Genomic DNA, 18664 nt, shown 5'->3' with positions numbered 1-18664 from the left:
CCGGTATGGATCATGAACATAAACAAATGACGTCGTTGGCCCGAATCCTATACAAATAGCATTGAACATATGTTTTGGGTTTGGCAGTTCCATTTAAGCAATGTGAAATAATGTTTATTTTCTGGCCAAAAATGTCATTTGTTTATGTTTATGATCCATACCAGTATTTTTCTACTTTTCTAGTATTCGTGGTTAGTAGCCTTGGTACCGCTGGTTGATCTAAATCGATGCTCATCCTTTCCTTGTATGTCTTGTGAGCTGTGACGCAATGCTTACTCGCTCCAGTCCAGTTTGCCCGAATCTCCAATTCCCATCGGTTAACTGTTTCTCATTGTACTAAGCCTCTGTATTGAGTTCGCATCTATTATTTCATTTGCAATACGCTCGCTCTAGTCTCGCTGACTTAGTGACGATACGACCAGAACTTGTTGTTTGCTCAGAGTTGCAAGCAAATCATTAGCATTCTGAATTTATTTTGTTTCTTTGTTGCTTTATATGACGTTTGTGGCTGATTTTAACCAATTTTATGAAAGAATCGAAGACAGTTGGAATCGATCCCAAACCCACGGAGATTCGAATCGAATGCTCGATTCGATTCCGGCGGAATCGAGAGTATTTTGGAATCGAGAATCGGAATCGGCCCATCACTACTCGCAAGCAAGTTCCATGCTGTTGTAGAACCGGCCAATATAGAAAATAAATGCGCCGCCAGGATATGCTTCCGCAAGTTTATCTGTCACATGTAGAACAGTTGTAGAAGTTACCAACAACTCAGACGTAGGAACCATATCTGTTGTTGCTCGTCCGTAGTAAGGAAGAAATGACCATATAGTAGCCATTCCTTGCATCTGAGAGAACAATAATCTTTAATCCCCATTTTGTAGGTCTGTCCTTCTTGTAAACCTTGAACTTAATTTTACCATTGAACCCAACAGTGATCTCATCAAATGACACATGATATGCCGGAACAAAATACTGCCTACACTTTTGATCAAGGTAGCCTAAAATATTTTTTCTTTGATTGGTTTCTGGCGTTGAGGTTTGGTGTTCACAAGTGAAAGCCCCCAAATATCTGGTACAACCTGTTCCAACTAAATACATATTTGAAGAAGGGCTCCTTATCAATCCACTCTTCTGAGAAATACTCTTCCAAAAAGGTTTTTTCATGAAGGCCCATATTTAAAATCACCCCTAGGCTTTAGTTTCATCTAGGGTAACTGGAATCCAACCATGCCAAATCAACCTCTTACATACAGTTGAACCTCTATAAGACGAATTTCAAGGGGTACGGGAAAAATTCGTACTATAGAGGTATTCTTAATAAAGAGGGTAGTTTTCTCGAGGTTTAATGCTGCTGTTATTCTTCTTATAGAGGTTTCTCCTCGCTCTAAGGTTTTTCCAAACAATGACTGAGGAAGGAGGAGGGATGGGTGGGGATTTCATGTTGAGACAAGCTTCTGTTTGTTTTGAAAACTACGTACTATGGAGGTTAAGATTATGATAAATTCGTCTTATAGAGGTCACGTTCGTCTTGTAGAGGTTTTGTGCTATGAATATTCGTTGTATAGAGGTTAATCAGTCCTAGCCCCCATGTCACAAACAAATTCGTCTTATGGAGGTTTTTAACTTAATTACTACGTTGTATAGAGGTGTTTTTAGCATTAACCTATATGAAAGTGTCAAGGGGATTAAAAAAAATTTGTCTTATCGAGGAATTCGTTTTATCGAGGTTCGTACAAACGAGGTTCAACTGTAATGGAGTAATTTTTTTATTATTTTTGCTGTCGTATACTGATTAGTTTACTTGTGATTTCTTGATTATGCATAAGCAATGAATCGCACACCTTTAACTGCCATATACTCTTGTACATTTTTTTAAGACAAAATATAGTTTCTTGGTTCAATGGAAATTTATAATAACTTGCTTGTCTATATTGATATGAGAATGCTATTGCAGCTTATCAGAGAACCAGTCTTTGATTGCCATGCCCCCATGGAGCAACCCGTTTCTGATAGGAGCCATGATTCTGTCCTTCACTCTGCACTTTGTCATCCTGTACGTCGAATTTCTGGCTGTAAGTATTTCTTTTCATAAAAACTTGAATTACTTATTATATTGGAATGATTTATTTTATTCAGATTTCAAAATGATCTGTCAATTAATTAGTTCTATTTTTATGTGCTAACAATGACAACATTTGATGGATTAGCGAATTTCCAATATAGAGGATAAGTTAAATTATTGTAAGTCTCATGGTAGACCTAGGACCTGACCTATTTACTTTTTAAACATTTTTGCCACCAAGATTGATTGTCAAACATATAATAGGTAGAGGTGTGCGGATATCCGAAAAATCGGGTCGGATTCGGCCCTAAATATAAGCCTTAATAAAAAATATAAAAAAAATGCACTTGCAAAAAAATGCAATGATGTTTGTATTTGTCTTTAAAGCTAAATATAGGCTTCGGTGGAGCCTAAATTTGATATCCGACACTATACGTTATGTATCCGACTTTTTCGGATAGACAAAATATTTTGACGTTTTGGACAGAAAACTAAATCTTTATAACCATCATTAGTTTCCCAGGACAAAATTACAGCAATACGTTTCCAACGACGACGTAACAGCAAAGGACAAAGAAGCCATATAATGCAATACCAATGTCTAGTTTAGTTGTTATCGGCTGTTTTGCTTTACGATTAGATTCGTCTGGAACGAACAGACATAAAGCAGAAAAGAACTACCATGGTCAACTCGTGCTTGTCTCCTGATACTAGGGGCGCTATGCGTAATAGTTTTTTTTTACTTACTTTTTTTACAGTACTTTTTTAAAGTATAAAAATCTAGCCTACTTCTGTGCTGTTACGTAAACAAATAGATTTAATGTTTCCCGAAAAAAGTCAGAATAGAAACAATAGAAAGGCAACACAATAGAAGGGTGGGAGGGGTTGGGCAATGACCTCGAAAGGAGCCAGGGTAACGGGTAGCAACAGTGAGTCGAGTAGGCCGTGAGGGGGGAAGGGGTGGGTACGACCTTGAAGCTATATATAGACTTGCACTACTTCCCTAAATCTAAAGGACTGGCGAGTGGTATTCCAATCACAGGTCAAGATACGTTGTTTTTCGGGTATTCATTGCCCGGTTTGACTTCGGATTGTCTTATTGTGTAGAAACTTTGAATAATTAAAAATAAAATTAGAACTAACCACGATTATTAAGCATTGATTGTGTATATTAAATGATTAAATGATAGGGACCAGGGGAAATATACAAACTTTTGTCATGATTTGAATTTCAACATCAAAATACAATAATGCACAATCATGATATTTTAGGTCATTGACCTTTATTATACATCCGGTATTGCTGTTTCAGAAGAGAAACACGTTGATAAATTATAAATTGATATTCCCGTGGTTAAAAAGAATTATTTTATAAACCTATAAAACAAAATCATAAAATCTTAAACATAAAGATAATAACAATAACAGCAATTGTAAAAAGGGTATAAAGATAACAACGTCATTATACTTTCTCTTTGTTCTTCTTTTTCTTGGGTTTCCCTTCATCACGCATTCAACAAGTTGCCTAGTTGCCATGGTTACTAATCACCCATGTCGTTATCAGCTTTTGTGACATAGCGCACAGCAGGGGTAAAACTTGACGAAAATCGGTTAATATTTACTAGGGGTGGGCGAGTAGTGATTTTTCAATTCGAGTCGAGTCGAGTAGTTGCACGTTAAGTAGGCCTAGGCCCAGGGTTTAAGCTGCGGTAGTATTTTTAGCATCTTGCTATTCACAACTTAAAAATGCTAAGTTTACATTTTTTGCAGGCTAGACCTATGGCAAATTTTCTACAAATAAAATTGAGAGATGTAATGTTCAAACAAATTTAATATTAGCCTACTGGAATTTTTTGTTTTAAATGCTTAAGTTATTGAATAATATTTTTTCTACAGTTAACTTAGTTTTTGTCTTTGCAGAGAGTTTGCAGCATTTTGCTGAAACAAATTTCATTATAGCCTAAACCCTGCCTAGGCCTAAATAGGTAGTTTATGTACTTATACCAAATTTTCTAAGTTATATGGTTACTAATTAGTACCTCTTACCTTAGGCCTAATAAAAAATTTGGCCTAGACTACTTGTTGGCTGCAGCATTAAATTATTTAGGCCTACACATCACTTGTTAATAGTGTGTTTGATTTTTTCTTGCCTTTAATTCCTCCTCACTAACATGATAATCAACCTAACTAACTAACTTAATAAGGTAACTTTAAGAATAATTTCAGTTTAAATAAGAAACAGAATTTATAAAAATAAATGTATTTATAAAACAGAAAACTAATATCAAACTACATATTGTATCATAAGTTAAAACATCAATATGCAATTAGGTATTTTAAAATAATCACTTGGATAAGCACTTCATCTGTCTTAAGTTTGAAGGTTATGGGTACTAGGGCTATCCTCTTCACTCAGTACATTTATAAAAATGGTCAAGTCACTCGTCTCTGACAGACTGAAAATATCAAACAAGAACATAGTAGGCCTATTATCTCGAAATAAAATCCCACATTAAACACTTAATTTAAAATTAAAACGCATTTCACTGTAGCCCGGTATAGCCTATTTGGCCTTTCTTTATAAACTCACATTTTCTAGGTTAAGTTACAATTTCAAACTGTAGTTGTCATGTTTCTGTCACCAAATTGAAAATTAATACAATCAAAATCATAAACAGAATATGTTTATTTTACTTTCTATTAAACTTCCACTAACAAAATCTATTTTGTTTTAAGTCAAATTTACTTCAAAGTAAAAACATTCAAAACTGACATTGACATAACTTCACTCCAATCCATTGTTTTGTTGTTACGCCAGCTGTCACCATATCTGCTCTCTCTCTCTCTCTCTCACACACTCTCTCACTCTCTCTAGTCAGTCTGCTCATTCTGCTTCTGCTTTGTTTTCCCATCAAACAGCTGTTTTGCAGGGCTGACGTTGCCATATTTATCATTACACCATTATGGTGAATGTCGGTAAAATTATCATAAAATTGCTATAGCTTTTATTTCGAAAAAAAATTAATAGTTTGACTAATTTTAATCAGGTTTATGTAAACTCATTAGAAAAAAAATTATACTTATAGTTTGTTTAAGCCAATACGACAGTTGTAAAGTACAAAAATTATCGTCCATCTGGCAACACTGTTTAAAGTGGAACTGATCATTTCTTTCTGCCAAGACCCAATGAGATTGCGTCATTCAGATGCATCGATGTTCCTTGCAGTAACTTATCGGTTTGTAAAACCAAACACTAATACCGATTAATGTGAAAAAATATTATGCTATAATAGGTTATTTTTATTTGTTGTATTTCTATATTTTGGTATAAATATTTTGTTATTACTATATTTTGGTATAAATTATTTTGTTATTTCTATATTTTGGTATAAAATATTTGTATGGTAGTTCAAACTAAATCTGATACTGTACTCTATAATATCTTCAAAATCGTCTGCCATTTTTATACTAGTCACGAGACTCCCTTGTTGACTATCGACTATTGCAGTTCGATAGATTCATTCAATGCTTTATTTCAACTTACTGTATCGTTATCGGGGTCTGACTTAGGGGAGGTACGAATGAGGCATTAGTTCAAAATTCCTCCGTGAACAGCGCTGTAGTAAAGAGCACTTTGGCAATGAAGGTTTAATCCACTTGCTAGGGGGGTTCCTGTGTGCATTTTATGTATAGAAAAACACCCTAAGGGATCATGTAGGTACTATGTGGGCTATCATTTTTCACCTGGGTGCCAGCTTGGCAGAGTGGGCATAACCTCAGAATCCGCCATTTAAAAAATGGCGGCGGAATTTATTACATGAAACTCATTAGGAGCTTATATCTCGAGAACGGTAATATATAGCGAGTTACTTTTCCTACAATAAATGTTGCTTACACAATAAAGAACAACTTTTATATTTACAAAAATGCCCTAAATATAACTATTTAGGAGTAGTTGAGCAATTTATGTTAATTTAACCTATACATTTTTACTCTGTTTGACAAAAAAATTCTAATATCTTTAAAAAAACTTTTTTTTGAATTTGGCACATAACACCAATTGCTCTTTACATCTAAGGTCTAAATACCCCCGCCGCAGCAAACCTGCAGAATCAGCAAACATTTACCTGGCTGTATTTCTACTAAAATATTAAAATTGACAGATTTATTTCCTATTTAAATGACATTGATTTGTAATGAGTACTTAAGTTTGCTGCTTCAGGGAAGGTATTGAGGTGTTTTTTATATATTTTTATTGAAACGTTGATAGCTTAGTATGAATGAAAAAAATTTTGAAATTTGACTATAATATATCCATAAACAAGCAAACTAAAACAGTTTATTTATTCTTCATAAGAATAACATGGGCATTTTAAATTTACAATTTTTTTTAAATTATCTCCGCAACTTTTGGACATACACTGTTTCAATATACAAAATTATTTCTTTTATGAGCTCTATAAAATGGTTTGGTTCATTCTAAAATTTAGTGTTTTTAGGGTCGAAAATCGGAAAAATCCATTTTTACTCCATAAAACTCCCCATAAACCCCCGTTCCCATAGTCCGATCGTGCTGGTTTAATAGTTCGAACTCGTCTGAAAACGTAGGTTTACATGTTTGTGATAAATTTCATTAAAATTTGATCATTTTTGCTCGAGTTATCTAATTAAGTCGTAGTTCTGTCTTCGGATACAGATGTCGTAGTGTTGGCTTTACACTTTATGAATGGATTCTCTTCGGAAGGTTTGCAGGAATTGTGGATGCGACTTGGTTCAGTCAGAACTTCATGACATGTACTAGTTCACATTATAGCAAACAGGCTTGGAAGTAACCTTTGCTCAGTTCTCCCAGCACTCCATATTTTAACGGGCTGTGACTTTTCCAGCAAATTTGGAACAAAGCGTGCCACCCTAAAATGTAATCCAAGTACTTTGCTAATGGACTTTGGAAAAGATGGGGAGGAAGAGATAGAATAAAGTTTGAAAAACACAGTGAAGTATCAGTGTGGGATACTCAGTGTGAAACTATGAATGATCTAAGACACTGGATGTACACTGTCACTGTACAACGAATACTCTTAACCCTTTTGCTGCCGACGAGCGCAAATGCGCACGTCGGGGTTTGTGCTAAAATGGCCGACGTGCGCAATAACGCTCGTTGGCTATCGGGCGAAAATTGCCGACGTGCGTTATAAAGCACGTCGATGTTTTCTAACTTACTGGCCTTATATGCTTTCCAAACCCCTCCAAATTCGACTCGGATTATTTGCAGACTATAACGAAGCTGTTTGCAGACGATTTTATACGGTATGAGACTATAACCAACGAAGTTACATAGTTTGAGTTTGCTCTTGGTCTGTGCGTTGCTGATTACTTCTCTACTGTGTCTAGATCGTTTGTCATCTGTGTTTGTTTAGTTGAGTTTTGCGAATGGAAAGGTGTTTGTTATTGTTTGTGTTTACTAGTGGACTAGTGCTATAAAAGTAATGTTGTGATGAAGGTAAGGGCATGAAAGTTTGTTTGTGTAATAACTTATGCATGCTCTACAAACTAAAATAATAACATTTATGCATGTGTTTGGTTAGTTTGAGTTTTAGTAAAAATGAGTAATAGACGAGTTAGGTCACCGGTGAGTGAAAATACAATAATAAACAACCTATTGGGTGACGGTGTGAATGTTGACGATGGTGATGTGAGTGATAGTTTTGTAGACAATATTTCTGAGTCGAGCTCAGAACCCAGTTCAGATTCTGAAAGTGAAGGATTAGGTCCAGAATTTGAGGACGATACGGACGAAGACCCAGATTACATAGTAAATTCAGACCCCTCTGACGACTCAGAAGATGAAATCCCCCCACCTAGACATAGGCCTAGGCCTACTCCCACTGCTGATGTCCACAGTACAGTCGACGAAGTTATTGACGATGTTGTAAACAACTTCACAATTCCAGAAGGTGATGTAATGGAAATGGAAGATGTACTTTATGCTAATCTAAATGACCCTGACGCTGATGAACATCTTGGATGGGATCCCCTTGATGAAGGTAACGATCCTGGTTTTGACCACACTTTTCATTTTGACGAATTGCCTGGGCCAAAACATTGTCCCCCACATGATGCACCTCCAATATCGTACTTTAATTTATTTTTTACTGTAAATCTCCTGAATTCTTTTGTGCTAAGAACCAACCAGTATGCCAGGGACTACATCACTGCACATATACATAACTTGACTCCAAATTCACGTGCCAGGGATTGGAAAAATGTCACCCTGCCGGAAATGAAGGCCTTCATTGCCACAATTTTGAATATGGGTCTTGTAAGAAAGCCAACTATTCAAAGCTATTGGTCGACAAAATCATCACTTCAAACACCTTGGTTTGGAAAAATGTTTAGTAGGAACAGGTTTGAGTGTCTATTGCAATTTTTTCACATAGTCGACAATAGCACTTTGGCTAAACCAGGTGATCCAAATTATGACCCCTGTGCTAAATTTAACCCCCTATTGGATCATGCAAACAGGATTTTTAGGACTTATTACACCCCTCATCGTGAGATATCAATTGACGAAAGCCTGGTTGGCACTAAGAGTCATTCACAAATTATGCAATACCTGCCCAACAAGCACCACCATCGTTGGGGCATCAAAATGTGGATGTTGTGTGACTCTGTCTCCAGGTATTGTTTGGCTTTTTTTTGCTACAAAGGAAATAAGAACAAGAGAAAATCAACTGGCCTTGCATTCAAAGTTGTCACCAAGCTTTTAGAGATGGGTCAGTATTTGCGAAAAGGCTACCATCTCTTCCTTGACAATTTTTTTACGAGCATCCCTCTGGCGAACCACCTTTACGAAAACCAAACCTACATGACTGGCACAATTAGGAAAAATAGAAAAGGAATACCTCCACAGCTGAAAGAAAAGTTTGCTGTTGGCCAGAAGACGTATTTGCGGAAGGAGAACACGCTTTTTTTGGGATATCGAGAAAAAGCTTCTCAAAAGAAACCAGTGCTTTTACTCTCTACAAAAGCATCTGCAAAGTCAGTGGAAGTAAGAAGAAGGAAAAGACATGAAGAAAACCCAAAAGTGAGACCTGAAATTATAGATACTTACAATATGTATATGGGGGGGATTGATGGCTCAGACCAAATGCTCTACTGTTATTTAGATGAGCGCAGAACTGTCAAGTACTGGAAGAAGGTTGTGTTTAATATATTTGGCAGGATGATTCTCAACTCGTATATCATTTACAAGGAAAATTGTTCTGGTAAATTACTGTCAAGATTTAACTATACCAACTCCATAATTGAAGAGCTCTCTACTGATTGGCTAATGCTGAAGAACCAGCCACATGTTGCTGAGGTGGGCGGTGGCGGAGACGCTGGAGAAGCTTCTGGATTCGGCCTAGAATCTCTACCCGGAAGAATGTTAAGAAATTGTTCTGTGTGTAGCCTACAAAGTACAAGTGCAGGAGGGACCAGGAAGAGGAGCAGGACTGTTTGCAAGAGATGCAAGAAAGGGGTTCATCCTACGTGTTTCGGTGAACACAAATGCCAATGATCGGAACTTTTTCATTTGTAAATATTGTAAATATTCTTTTAAATTTATTTGTAGGCTACATAAGTTTTTTTTCCATTATTTCAGCTCTCTAGCAATGTACATTATTGTGAATTACAAAACATTTAGGCCACTTGTGTATATATGATCATGAACAAACTCTTAGTAAAGTGTTTTCACCTAAACGTGTAAACTTTTTATTTGACGAAATTTCGAAAAAAAATCACAACTTCTACAATTTTCAAGGTAAGGGCATGAAAGTTTGTTTATGTAATAACCTATGCATGCTCTACAAACTAAAATAATTACATTTATGCATGTGTTTGTTTTAGGTATAGTTTTTATACGCCAAACCTAAAAAATAAAATATAAAAAAAATTTTGACTATATAAATTTATGTTCAAAAAATTTTTTTTTCCTATAATATTTATTATATGTTTTTATGAAGACTGGTTGTTTATTAGAAACAAAACAAGGCCTTATTTATCAAATTCTGATGGAAAATAAAAAAAATACACAAGTTTTTGTGAAATACTGAATTTTCCTCAAATCAGGCCTGGCAGTCTTCGCATATTAGCCTTACCTTAGACCCGGCATTTTTCAAGTAACATATAAAAAACCGGTTGGCAGTAAAAGGGTTAAAGAACTGCATCCTTTGCTCGAGAAAAAATTATGTCTAGTAGTAGAGCTACTAGACAGCATATCTTACGTGCTTTTTATTGTACATACATCCAAATCCATTGCTTGGAAGAACACGTTTTTCAACTCGATCCTTTGAGTTTTGGATACAGTGATGGTGGTTACTCTTTGCCGCAATGCACACAAGTATATTGTGAACGGTTTAATTTTTCTGATGACTATAAAAGGGAACAGATCTAATTCCTCTTAACCCAAAAGGCTTATAATTTAGATCCAATAACAAATGTTATGATCCATGAAACTAGTTCAATATCAATACAATCAATCCAAAGCAGCCTACCACCAAGGACAATGTCAAGGTACTGGTTGTGTTAACAAGACGTCAATGCTTGACCGATGCACCAACTTTGCCGCCAGTCCCGTTCCCGCTCCATCGCCGTTTTAATAACAAATGTTATGAATTATAATAATAATTTCTATTACATCCGTAGATTTATTATTATTTGTAATAACAAAAATTCATTTTATAGAAAGGTTTATATTTATTTTTATATTTGTATGCGTCATGTAATAACAAAAAATTAATTAAAAAATATTTAATATTATTTTAATAACTTATATATCTGCCAGAAGCTTCTCGAATGCTTTTTGCAGTTTTTTACCTTAAATGCGAAGAAAAAATAGTGCTATGTGCCAAATTACAAAATAACAGATTTTTTTATAATTATTAGATTTTTTGGCAACAGAGATAAAATGTAAAGGTTAAATATAAAAATTAAATAAATATGACAATTCTAATATTTTAGTAGAAATGCAGCCAGGTAAATATTTGCTTAGTCTGCGGGTTTGCTTCGGTGGGGGTATTTTGACCTTAAATGTAAAGAGCAATAAGTTCTATGTGCAAAATTAAAAATGAACAGTGTTTTAAAGATAATAGAATTTTTTTCCAAACAGAGTAAAAATGTATAGGTTAAATTAGCATAAATTGCCCAACTACTCCTAAATAGTTATAGTAAGGGCATTTTTGTAAATACAAAAGTTTTTCCTTATTGTGTAAGCAGCATTTATTGTAATAAAAATAACTCGCTATATATTACCATTTTCGAGATATAAGCTCCCAATGAGTTTTATGTAATAAATGCCGCCGCCATTTTTAAAATGGCGGATTCTGAGGTTATGCCCACTCTGCCAAGCTGGCACCCAGGTGAAAAATGATAACCCACATAGTACCTACATGATCCCTTAGGGTGTTTTTCTATACATAAAATGCACACGGAAACCCCCCCAGCAAGTGGATTAGTTTACTAATCGCAAAAATAGTTCTGTTCATAAAATAAAATTATAAATGCCTCAAATTCAATTTTTTAATTTTTTAATTATAAAATTAAACTGTTCAGTTCTTTTAGATAATTTTTCCTACTAGCCTTCACATTTAATATTAAAAACAACAGCTGATCATTGTAAATCTGAAATTCATAATTGTAAAAAACTTTCCTTTCTGTTCTTCTTGTAAACATGACTTTTATTTTTTCTCTTAATTTTTCATTAATTTACTCAAACACTCCACATTATTTAATGGTCCTTCGATCCAAGATATTACTTAAGCGATTTGGATTTACACTCATCCACTAGAACTCTTTTTTGTACTAATATTTCCTCATTTCCCCATTGTTTTTTGTGCCTCTGAACTCTTACCCAACCGAACTCTTATTTCCATGTTGGAACTCCTCAACCTGTTCATTTACACTTATTGAATTTTTTACATTTATCTCTTCATATTTTTACAATGGCATCTCCAAATTGTGATTTTAAAATTGAGACTTATACACGACTCACATCTTTTATTAAAGTTTGTATGAACAAAATAAAAAACATCATAGATCAACTTGTTGAACAAGAAGAAACATTAACATTTGTGCAACACGAAGCCTTAAAGACTCTTATGCAAGAAACCCAGAAGAAGAAAGAAGACTTTGATTCTTATTTTTATCGAATTGTAAGTAAATCAAGTGAAGATGATTTGAACATTGAAACTTTAGCTGAAGATGAAGACCAAATAAGTGAACTATTCATCCACATCACCAGCTACATTAAAGTGCTGCTTTCAAAAATTGGTTCTAACCCTTATTTGGCCAAGGTTAATTGCAGTTCAGCTCAACCTCATAGAACTACTGCAGTGCATGTAATCAAACCGAACTCATCAAGTCAGTTTCAAATCAAAGGCAACGACATTATACAACCTGGAACAAAACTCATCACAATAAAGAGGCCAGTGACAATCACAATACCTAAGTTCGCAAACACGATGATTAGAAATACCACAAAGACAGTGACAAAACCTCAACCAACGAATACAGATACAATAGTGAGCTCAACTACCTTGACAAGTGACAGTGCTGATCAACCAACGAATACAGATACAACAGTGAGCTCAATTACCTTGACAAGTGATAGTGCTGCCATCCAACCTACCAACATTGCTGTCATCCCAAGAGACAATACTGTTATTCATCCTACCGATAATGATACCACCCATCCTACCGATCGTGTTGCTGTTAAACCAACAGACAGTGCCGCCGCTAACACAACCGAGAGTGAAACCACTACAGTAAAGACAGTCAAGCAATCCAGTCAAGTGGTTGTATCTTCCGATGGAGCTCTGACCAATAGCTACTCTTCATCACAAACTACAGAGGAGGCGCTCATCCTCCAATCTCAACTTGTTGAATTATTGAAACACGAGTGCTTTGAATTGAAGAAACGTGTTATGAACTGTCAAGACTTGTGCACTTCTGTTACTCAATCTTATCATAAAACACAAAATTTCCTTCAAAACTCTGATGCTCAACATTTTAAAGAGCTAGGACTTCGGTGGTCTCCTGCAACAGTTTTTAAGGTGTTTCCCAGCAAAGATGGTATAGGTTGAAAATGAGAAGTCGAAAAATGCAAACAGCTGCTATAGCCGGCCTACAACAAACTTTTGTTTTGTTCTAAACTAACTGTTGAAGTGAGGACACTTCAAGGCCGGGAGTATGTTCAGTTCTTTTAGATAATTTTTTCTACTAGCCTTCACATTTAATATTAAAAACAACAGCTGATCATTGTAAATCTGAAATTCATAATATTGTAAAAACTTTCCTTTCTGTTCTTCTTGTAAACATGACTTTTATTTTTTATCTCTTAATTTTTCATTAATTTACTCAAACACTCCACATAAACTATCATAACCTAACCGAACTAACCAAACTTGCTGATAATGAAATAATATAAAAAAGCTTACTAATAGAAAAAATAATTCTGTTTATTAAATAAAACTAGAAATTGCTCAATTAAAATTTTATAATGACTTAATAATAAAATGAACCCGTCATAACCAAACCAAACCAACCAAACTTGCTGATAATGAAAAAATCTTAGACAAAAAGTTAATGCCACCAGCGGGATTCGAACCCGGGTCCTTCAGTATATCAGCCCGGCACGCTAACCACTACACCACCGAGGCCGATGTCTACAACTCGTATTGTTACGGTAATGGTGTTCCCTCAGCTAATAAGGAGCCCACAGCTTTCATCGTAGGCTCTTCTATACCTCCCCTGAGTAAACACCATCGTTATCGAGACGTATTGTTGACTGTTGTAGGAAAGTGAAAGTCTTAAGTAGTCCTCTTGCTAGCTCTGTCGAATGACGATGGTTGTTTGTTGAACATTTGGTTTACGCTGGTCTAACCTATATGAGTTTAGATAGTTGTTTTTTGTAGGAATGGGGATTAAATAAAGCATCAACACAAAACAAAATATAATTTATTAAACATGGGTGTAGAAAATCGTGAAGTGGCACTATTTATAACTACTCAACTCGAATTTTCGAGTAGTAATTACTACTCGACTTGAGGTCGAGTATGTGAAAAAACTCGAGTAATTACTCGAAGGTCGAGTACTCGCCCACCCCTAATATTTACCTATTATTTAATTAGGTACCAATGTACTTTATTGGTACTATATTAATAAATTGGCCGATTTTTGTCAAATTTTACACCAAATTTATTGAAATTTCAAGGTGAATATCAATAAAACAATTATTACCAAATATTTTTATTTATTTAAAAGATTGATTTGTGGTATTGGGTTCCCCACTCAGTGCAGCCGAGCGGCACTATTGAGGGTTGAACCGCCTTGGGGGTGGACAATAGACGGCTTATCAGACCCACCCTCCCCAGTGGTCTAGAGAAAGCTTGTAAAAAAACTATTGCACACGAGTGACTTGACCTTGGGCTGCTTCAACTTTAATTTTTTCAAATGAACTGTGATGTTTCAAAATCAAAAACAATAACTTAGGACCATACTGCATAACAATAATGGACTGCAATAAATGTTGAATTTACAATCCATTTTTTAACAAACTAAGATTATACTATTCAAATACAATTTTAAAAATTATCTTGGTATTTTACTTGGGGTATTTAAGTTATGTAGGCTAGTGTAATTCTCGGTTCATCAAGGTTCTACTGAATTATGTTTGGCAGTGAATAAGTGTAGAATGAAATTTATAAATTCAGGGATACACACCTTTTACAGAGTTATAAAGCCTGATTGCCCTAATTAACTTGCCGTTGCCACAACATCAAATCTAGAGCCCAGCTTAGACAGGAATGTTTTCTAAACTTGGCAAACCCGCAGAATGCCACTTAAGGCCAATAATCCGTTCCAAAAACATAAGGAAATACAATGTGAAAATAAACTTGAGATAGAACTCCTTGTCTTGTGAGAACCAGGAAACAACATAAAACATAACCTCAAGTAAACAAGCCCAAACGTTTTGACTTCAGTCCTCCTGAGCTAAAGTGTTGTGTGAAGATTTCGGCTGCTAGTGTACTTAATTCAAGCAACCAACTTTTTAAAATAGATGTTGTGAATTGTGATTTTCAAGAGAGAGAAAACTGTGGACGTGGCTAATTTGAAATTCTATGATTCAAAATCGTCATTTAAGTTTATTTACACAGCTTTACAGTGTTTTATAGGTTAAAAATGCATATGCCGCTTATTATTAACTGCGCCGAACTATCCGAATCCGAAAATATCTGAATCCGAACCTCCCAATATCCGATCCGATCCGAACCGAGCCTCAACTATCCGATCTGAAATGAAATTTCACTATCCGCACACCTCTAAAGGTTACATAAATGTATTTAGATTGTGTTTTAAATGTGAACTTAAGTGTTGAACTGTATTTACCATGTTTGTGAAGACTTCCATTTCAGAATGACTAAATCCAATTTGATGTTGACATGAATTTGATAATGGGTATTTGACCCAAAACAGTCATCCCTAGTCTAATTTAAGACTGAAGTCAGACTAAAGTAACTTATGTAACCTATTATATATTCAATTTACTTTGTTGTTTTGAGATCCCCAGAGGCCAAAAATATCATCCTTTCAGATCCATACATGTATAAGTATATCTGTTACTATAATAGCTTAAGTGATCCGATTTTGATGAAGTTTGGTACAAATGTGTATTCCTTTATTCTATTGAGTTATTGAACCATCAAAATGGGACTATGGATGTCTTATGGGTTAAAAAGTAGTTTTCCCCATTTTCGATCTACCTTTAAAACATTAAACTTTGGGATTTCTTTCTAAACCATTGTCTAGAGCTTAAAAAAAATAATTTTACCATGCTGAAGTGTTGTAGTATGCTAATGGTTACAGAGAAAGTTTAAAAGAACATAGGCCCTAAGTTTAAAATGTCCATGTTATTCTATAGAAGAATAAGTAAACTGTTAGTTTGCTTGTTTGTGGATATACAGTAGACTCTCGCTCATCCGGATCGGCCTCGTCCGGACTCCCGCTAGTCTGGATTGGCAATCGTGATTTATTTAGCGGCACAGTACAGTAGAAGTAAGTCCGGATGAGCAGGAGTATTTTGATCGGATTTGGCATTTTTTCACACTAAGCTGTTGACCTTTTATTGAAAAACACTTTATTACCTTACCTGTAGAAGCAATCCTACAAACTCACCATACAAATCTAATTTTATTTTAAAAGGGAATAAATTTGACATTTGTAAGGAAATATTTTAGTGATAATCAAATCAGGCAAATGGAAATTCGCTGAGTCTGCAGGTATGCCGCGCCGTGGCGGGGGTATTTTATTCATTATTGCTTTAAACAGAAAAACATATCTGATTTATATCCCTTAAACCAGTTTATTTTTTACTCATACTTTGGTTTGTGAGATTGTATGTGTTTGTTGCAGACTGTATTCCAGACCTGCCCATTGACTGGAGATGAATGGATGACAGTGATGAAGTTCTCACTTCCGGTGGTTCTGCTGGACGAAACGCTCAAGTTTGTTGCGCGCAAATACGCTGATGGTAAGAATGACTGGCTGTCCGGGGTACATGGGATCGTTATGATGTGGGGCGTATTCTTCCTCTTCATCTGGAGTAACATCATCTAAACAGCTGTAGGGGGGCTCTAGGACTCACATTGTTACGTGCAGAGCCCCCCCGAGGGACGTAAGTGAAAGTGGTCACGAGCGGCAGTATTGATCGGCACAGTAAACGCTCGAGTAGTTGTTGGAAACATTTTCCCACTGTTAGCATTTATTTCTGACATACTCACTGCTGTACATTCCCAAACTACTGTGTTATTAACAGTACGACTGTTTATTCCGGTTAGAAAATTAAATCAAAGTAGTAAATGTTTCCAACAGATACGGGGCAGTTACCACTGTGGACTGAATTTTTTATATGATGTACACACAGGGATTCGGTTTTGGAACATCTTTTACTTTGAAACACGACGGCAATGTCAGTTTGAACTACTCTTCTAATTTATTGGTTTTATTTATTTTTGTTTTTTTACATTTTTTGCTCATTGTTTGAACTAAGACACATATGAGATTCACTGGCATTGCTTTGTTTCTCGTTTTATAAACCAACAATGTAGCAAGATCATTTTTGTAAATTTGTAGCATAATTGATGAATTGTTAAAGTATATTAAACTTGTGATGTTATATTAACGATCGGTAATAAATTATTTTGTGGTTGGTTTTTTCTAGAGAGTTTTTATTTTATTTTGCTTATTGCCCAGCTTATGCACTCCCCTCCTCCAGCATGACAGTTTCCAAAATACATGCAATTTTTTTAGTTTGTTTGTCTTTTATTTGATCCTTATTTCCCTTTAATCTGTATTTGATAACCTCTGCAGCCTTTACATATTGAGTGATAATTATTATTTATTTGGCACTGGCACATACTTGTTTGAACACAAGTACTTTGGCTTGACTTGTATGCATGGTACTGCTTTTACCCAAGTGGCTGAAATATGAGACTTTCAGTTGCAACTCCACATCAACCGAGACTACGGCTCGTCATTATTGATTTTGTGAAAATGTTTGAGCTTGCAAATTTACGATTCCTCAACTCTAGTTAAATCTTAACAATTTGATATCACACAGCAAGTGTGGTATTTGTCTTGTGTTTTGCTTCACAACCAAAGCTCAACTCGTAAGGTATTTTTATAAATTCATTTTAATTTATGAAAGTAATTAAGACTGAAAACCCTGTCATGTTTATGAGAACCAATTTGATGGTACTGCCGTTCGGAACTTGGAGTTTGATGATGATTTATGAGTGCTGATTTGTAAATATGGTTTTATGAATGAGTTAAATTTACAGCAAAATTCATGATTCAACGGAGTCATATGGTAAGTATTTATGATTTAATTGTTGGTTATAACTAATTTAAACCATTTTAATCAACCACATCAAGGTAAAATGAGGATTTTAGGGTACTTTTGTTGATCTGCTTATAAAACGAAATGTACCAAGTTACCCAGTGGCGGCTGGTGGGTTAAAGTATTGGAAGGACGCATACAAATTTTTTTGGGAGGTTACTAGGAAAGGATCTTGGTTAAAACTAAAAGTAAAAAAATGGAGTGATTTTGGTTTAGGCATTCTTTTTATACAATCTGTTTGAATTGTATCTTTATTCATAATTTATTGTCATCGCCACTGGCATACTTTGCAGAAATATTTTTAACACGATTCATTAGCATCGAACAACACTTCTAGAGAAAAGAATCGGTACCTATATTAATTAACCCCTCGAATACCGACGGCACGATGAACATAATCTCTACGTATCACCAGATACTGTATTCGATTTTGACTGATCATATTTTGTTGTTGACACTTGGCTGTCAACAGATCACAGCGCTCAGCGCTTGTTGTGGCAATAGTTAGAACTACTGTACTGAGTCCCAAACGCCCTATATCTATTGCATTAGAGCCTGAAGTAGCGCTGTGATTGGTCAAATTTTTCCATGCAGTTTATATGGGAGATTGGGCTCATATCTACCGAGTCCCCGCTTACTGCCCTGTTGCAAAAACATATAGGTAG

At 35.3% G+C, this 18664-nt stretch overlaps 1 protein-coding gene across 5 annotated transcripts in view; it reads left to right on the top strand.

Annotated features, from left to right (window-relative positions):
* LOC129002906 (calcium-transporting ATPase sarcoplasmic/endoplasmic reticulum type) overlaps positions 1–18664 on the top strand; it is a 111150-nt gene that overhangs the window by 82991 nt on the left and 9495 nt on the right. For 4 of the 5 annotated variants that reach the window (XM_054431062.1, XM_054431143.1, XM_054431229.1 and 1 more), the window contains exons 20-21: positions 1958–2075; positions 16514–17412. In XM_054431062.1, coding sequence (XP_054287037.1) covers positions 1958–2075; positions 16514–16717 — 322 coding nt within the window. In that variant the 3' untranslated portion in view covers positions 16718–17412. Of the gene's footprint in view, positions 1–1957; positions 2076–16513; positions 17413–18664 lie in introns of those variants that run through there. The other variant, XM_054431382.1, reaches the window with a different exon arrangement.

This window comes from Macrosteles quadrilineatus, unplaced genomic scaffold, assembly GCF_028750875.1.
Source record: "Macrosteles quadrilineatus isolate MER2022 unplaced genomic scaffold, UCM_ALF_1.0 Scaffold_1__1_contigs__length_201487025, whole genome shotgun sequence".
In the NCBI taxonomy this organism is placed as follows: domain Eukaryota; kingdom Metazoa; phylum Arthropoda; class Insecta; order Hemiptera; family Cicadellidae; genus Macrosteles; species Macrosteles quadrilineatus.
The sequence above is the reverse complement of the archived record's forward strand: the minus strand, read 5'-3'. Positions and strand labels throughout refer to the sequence as shown.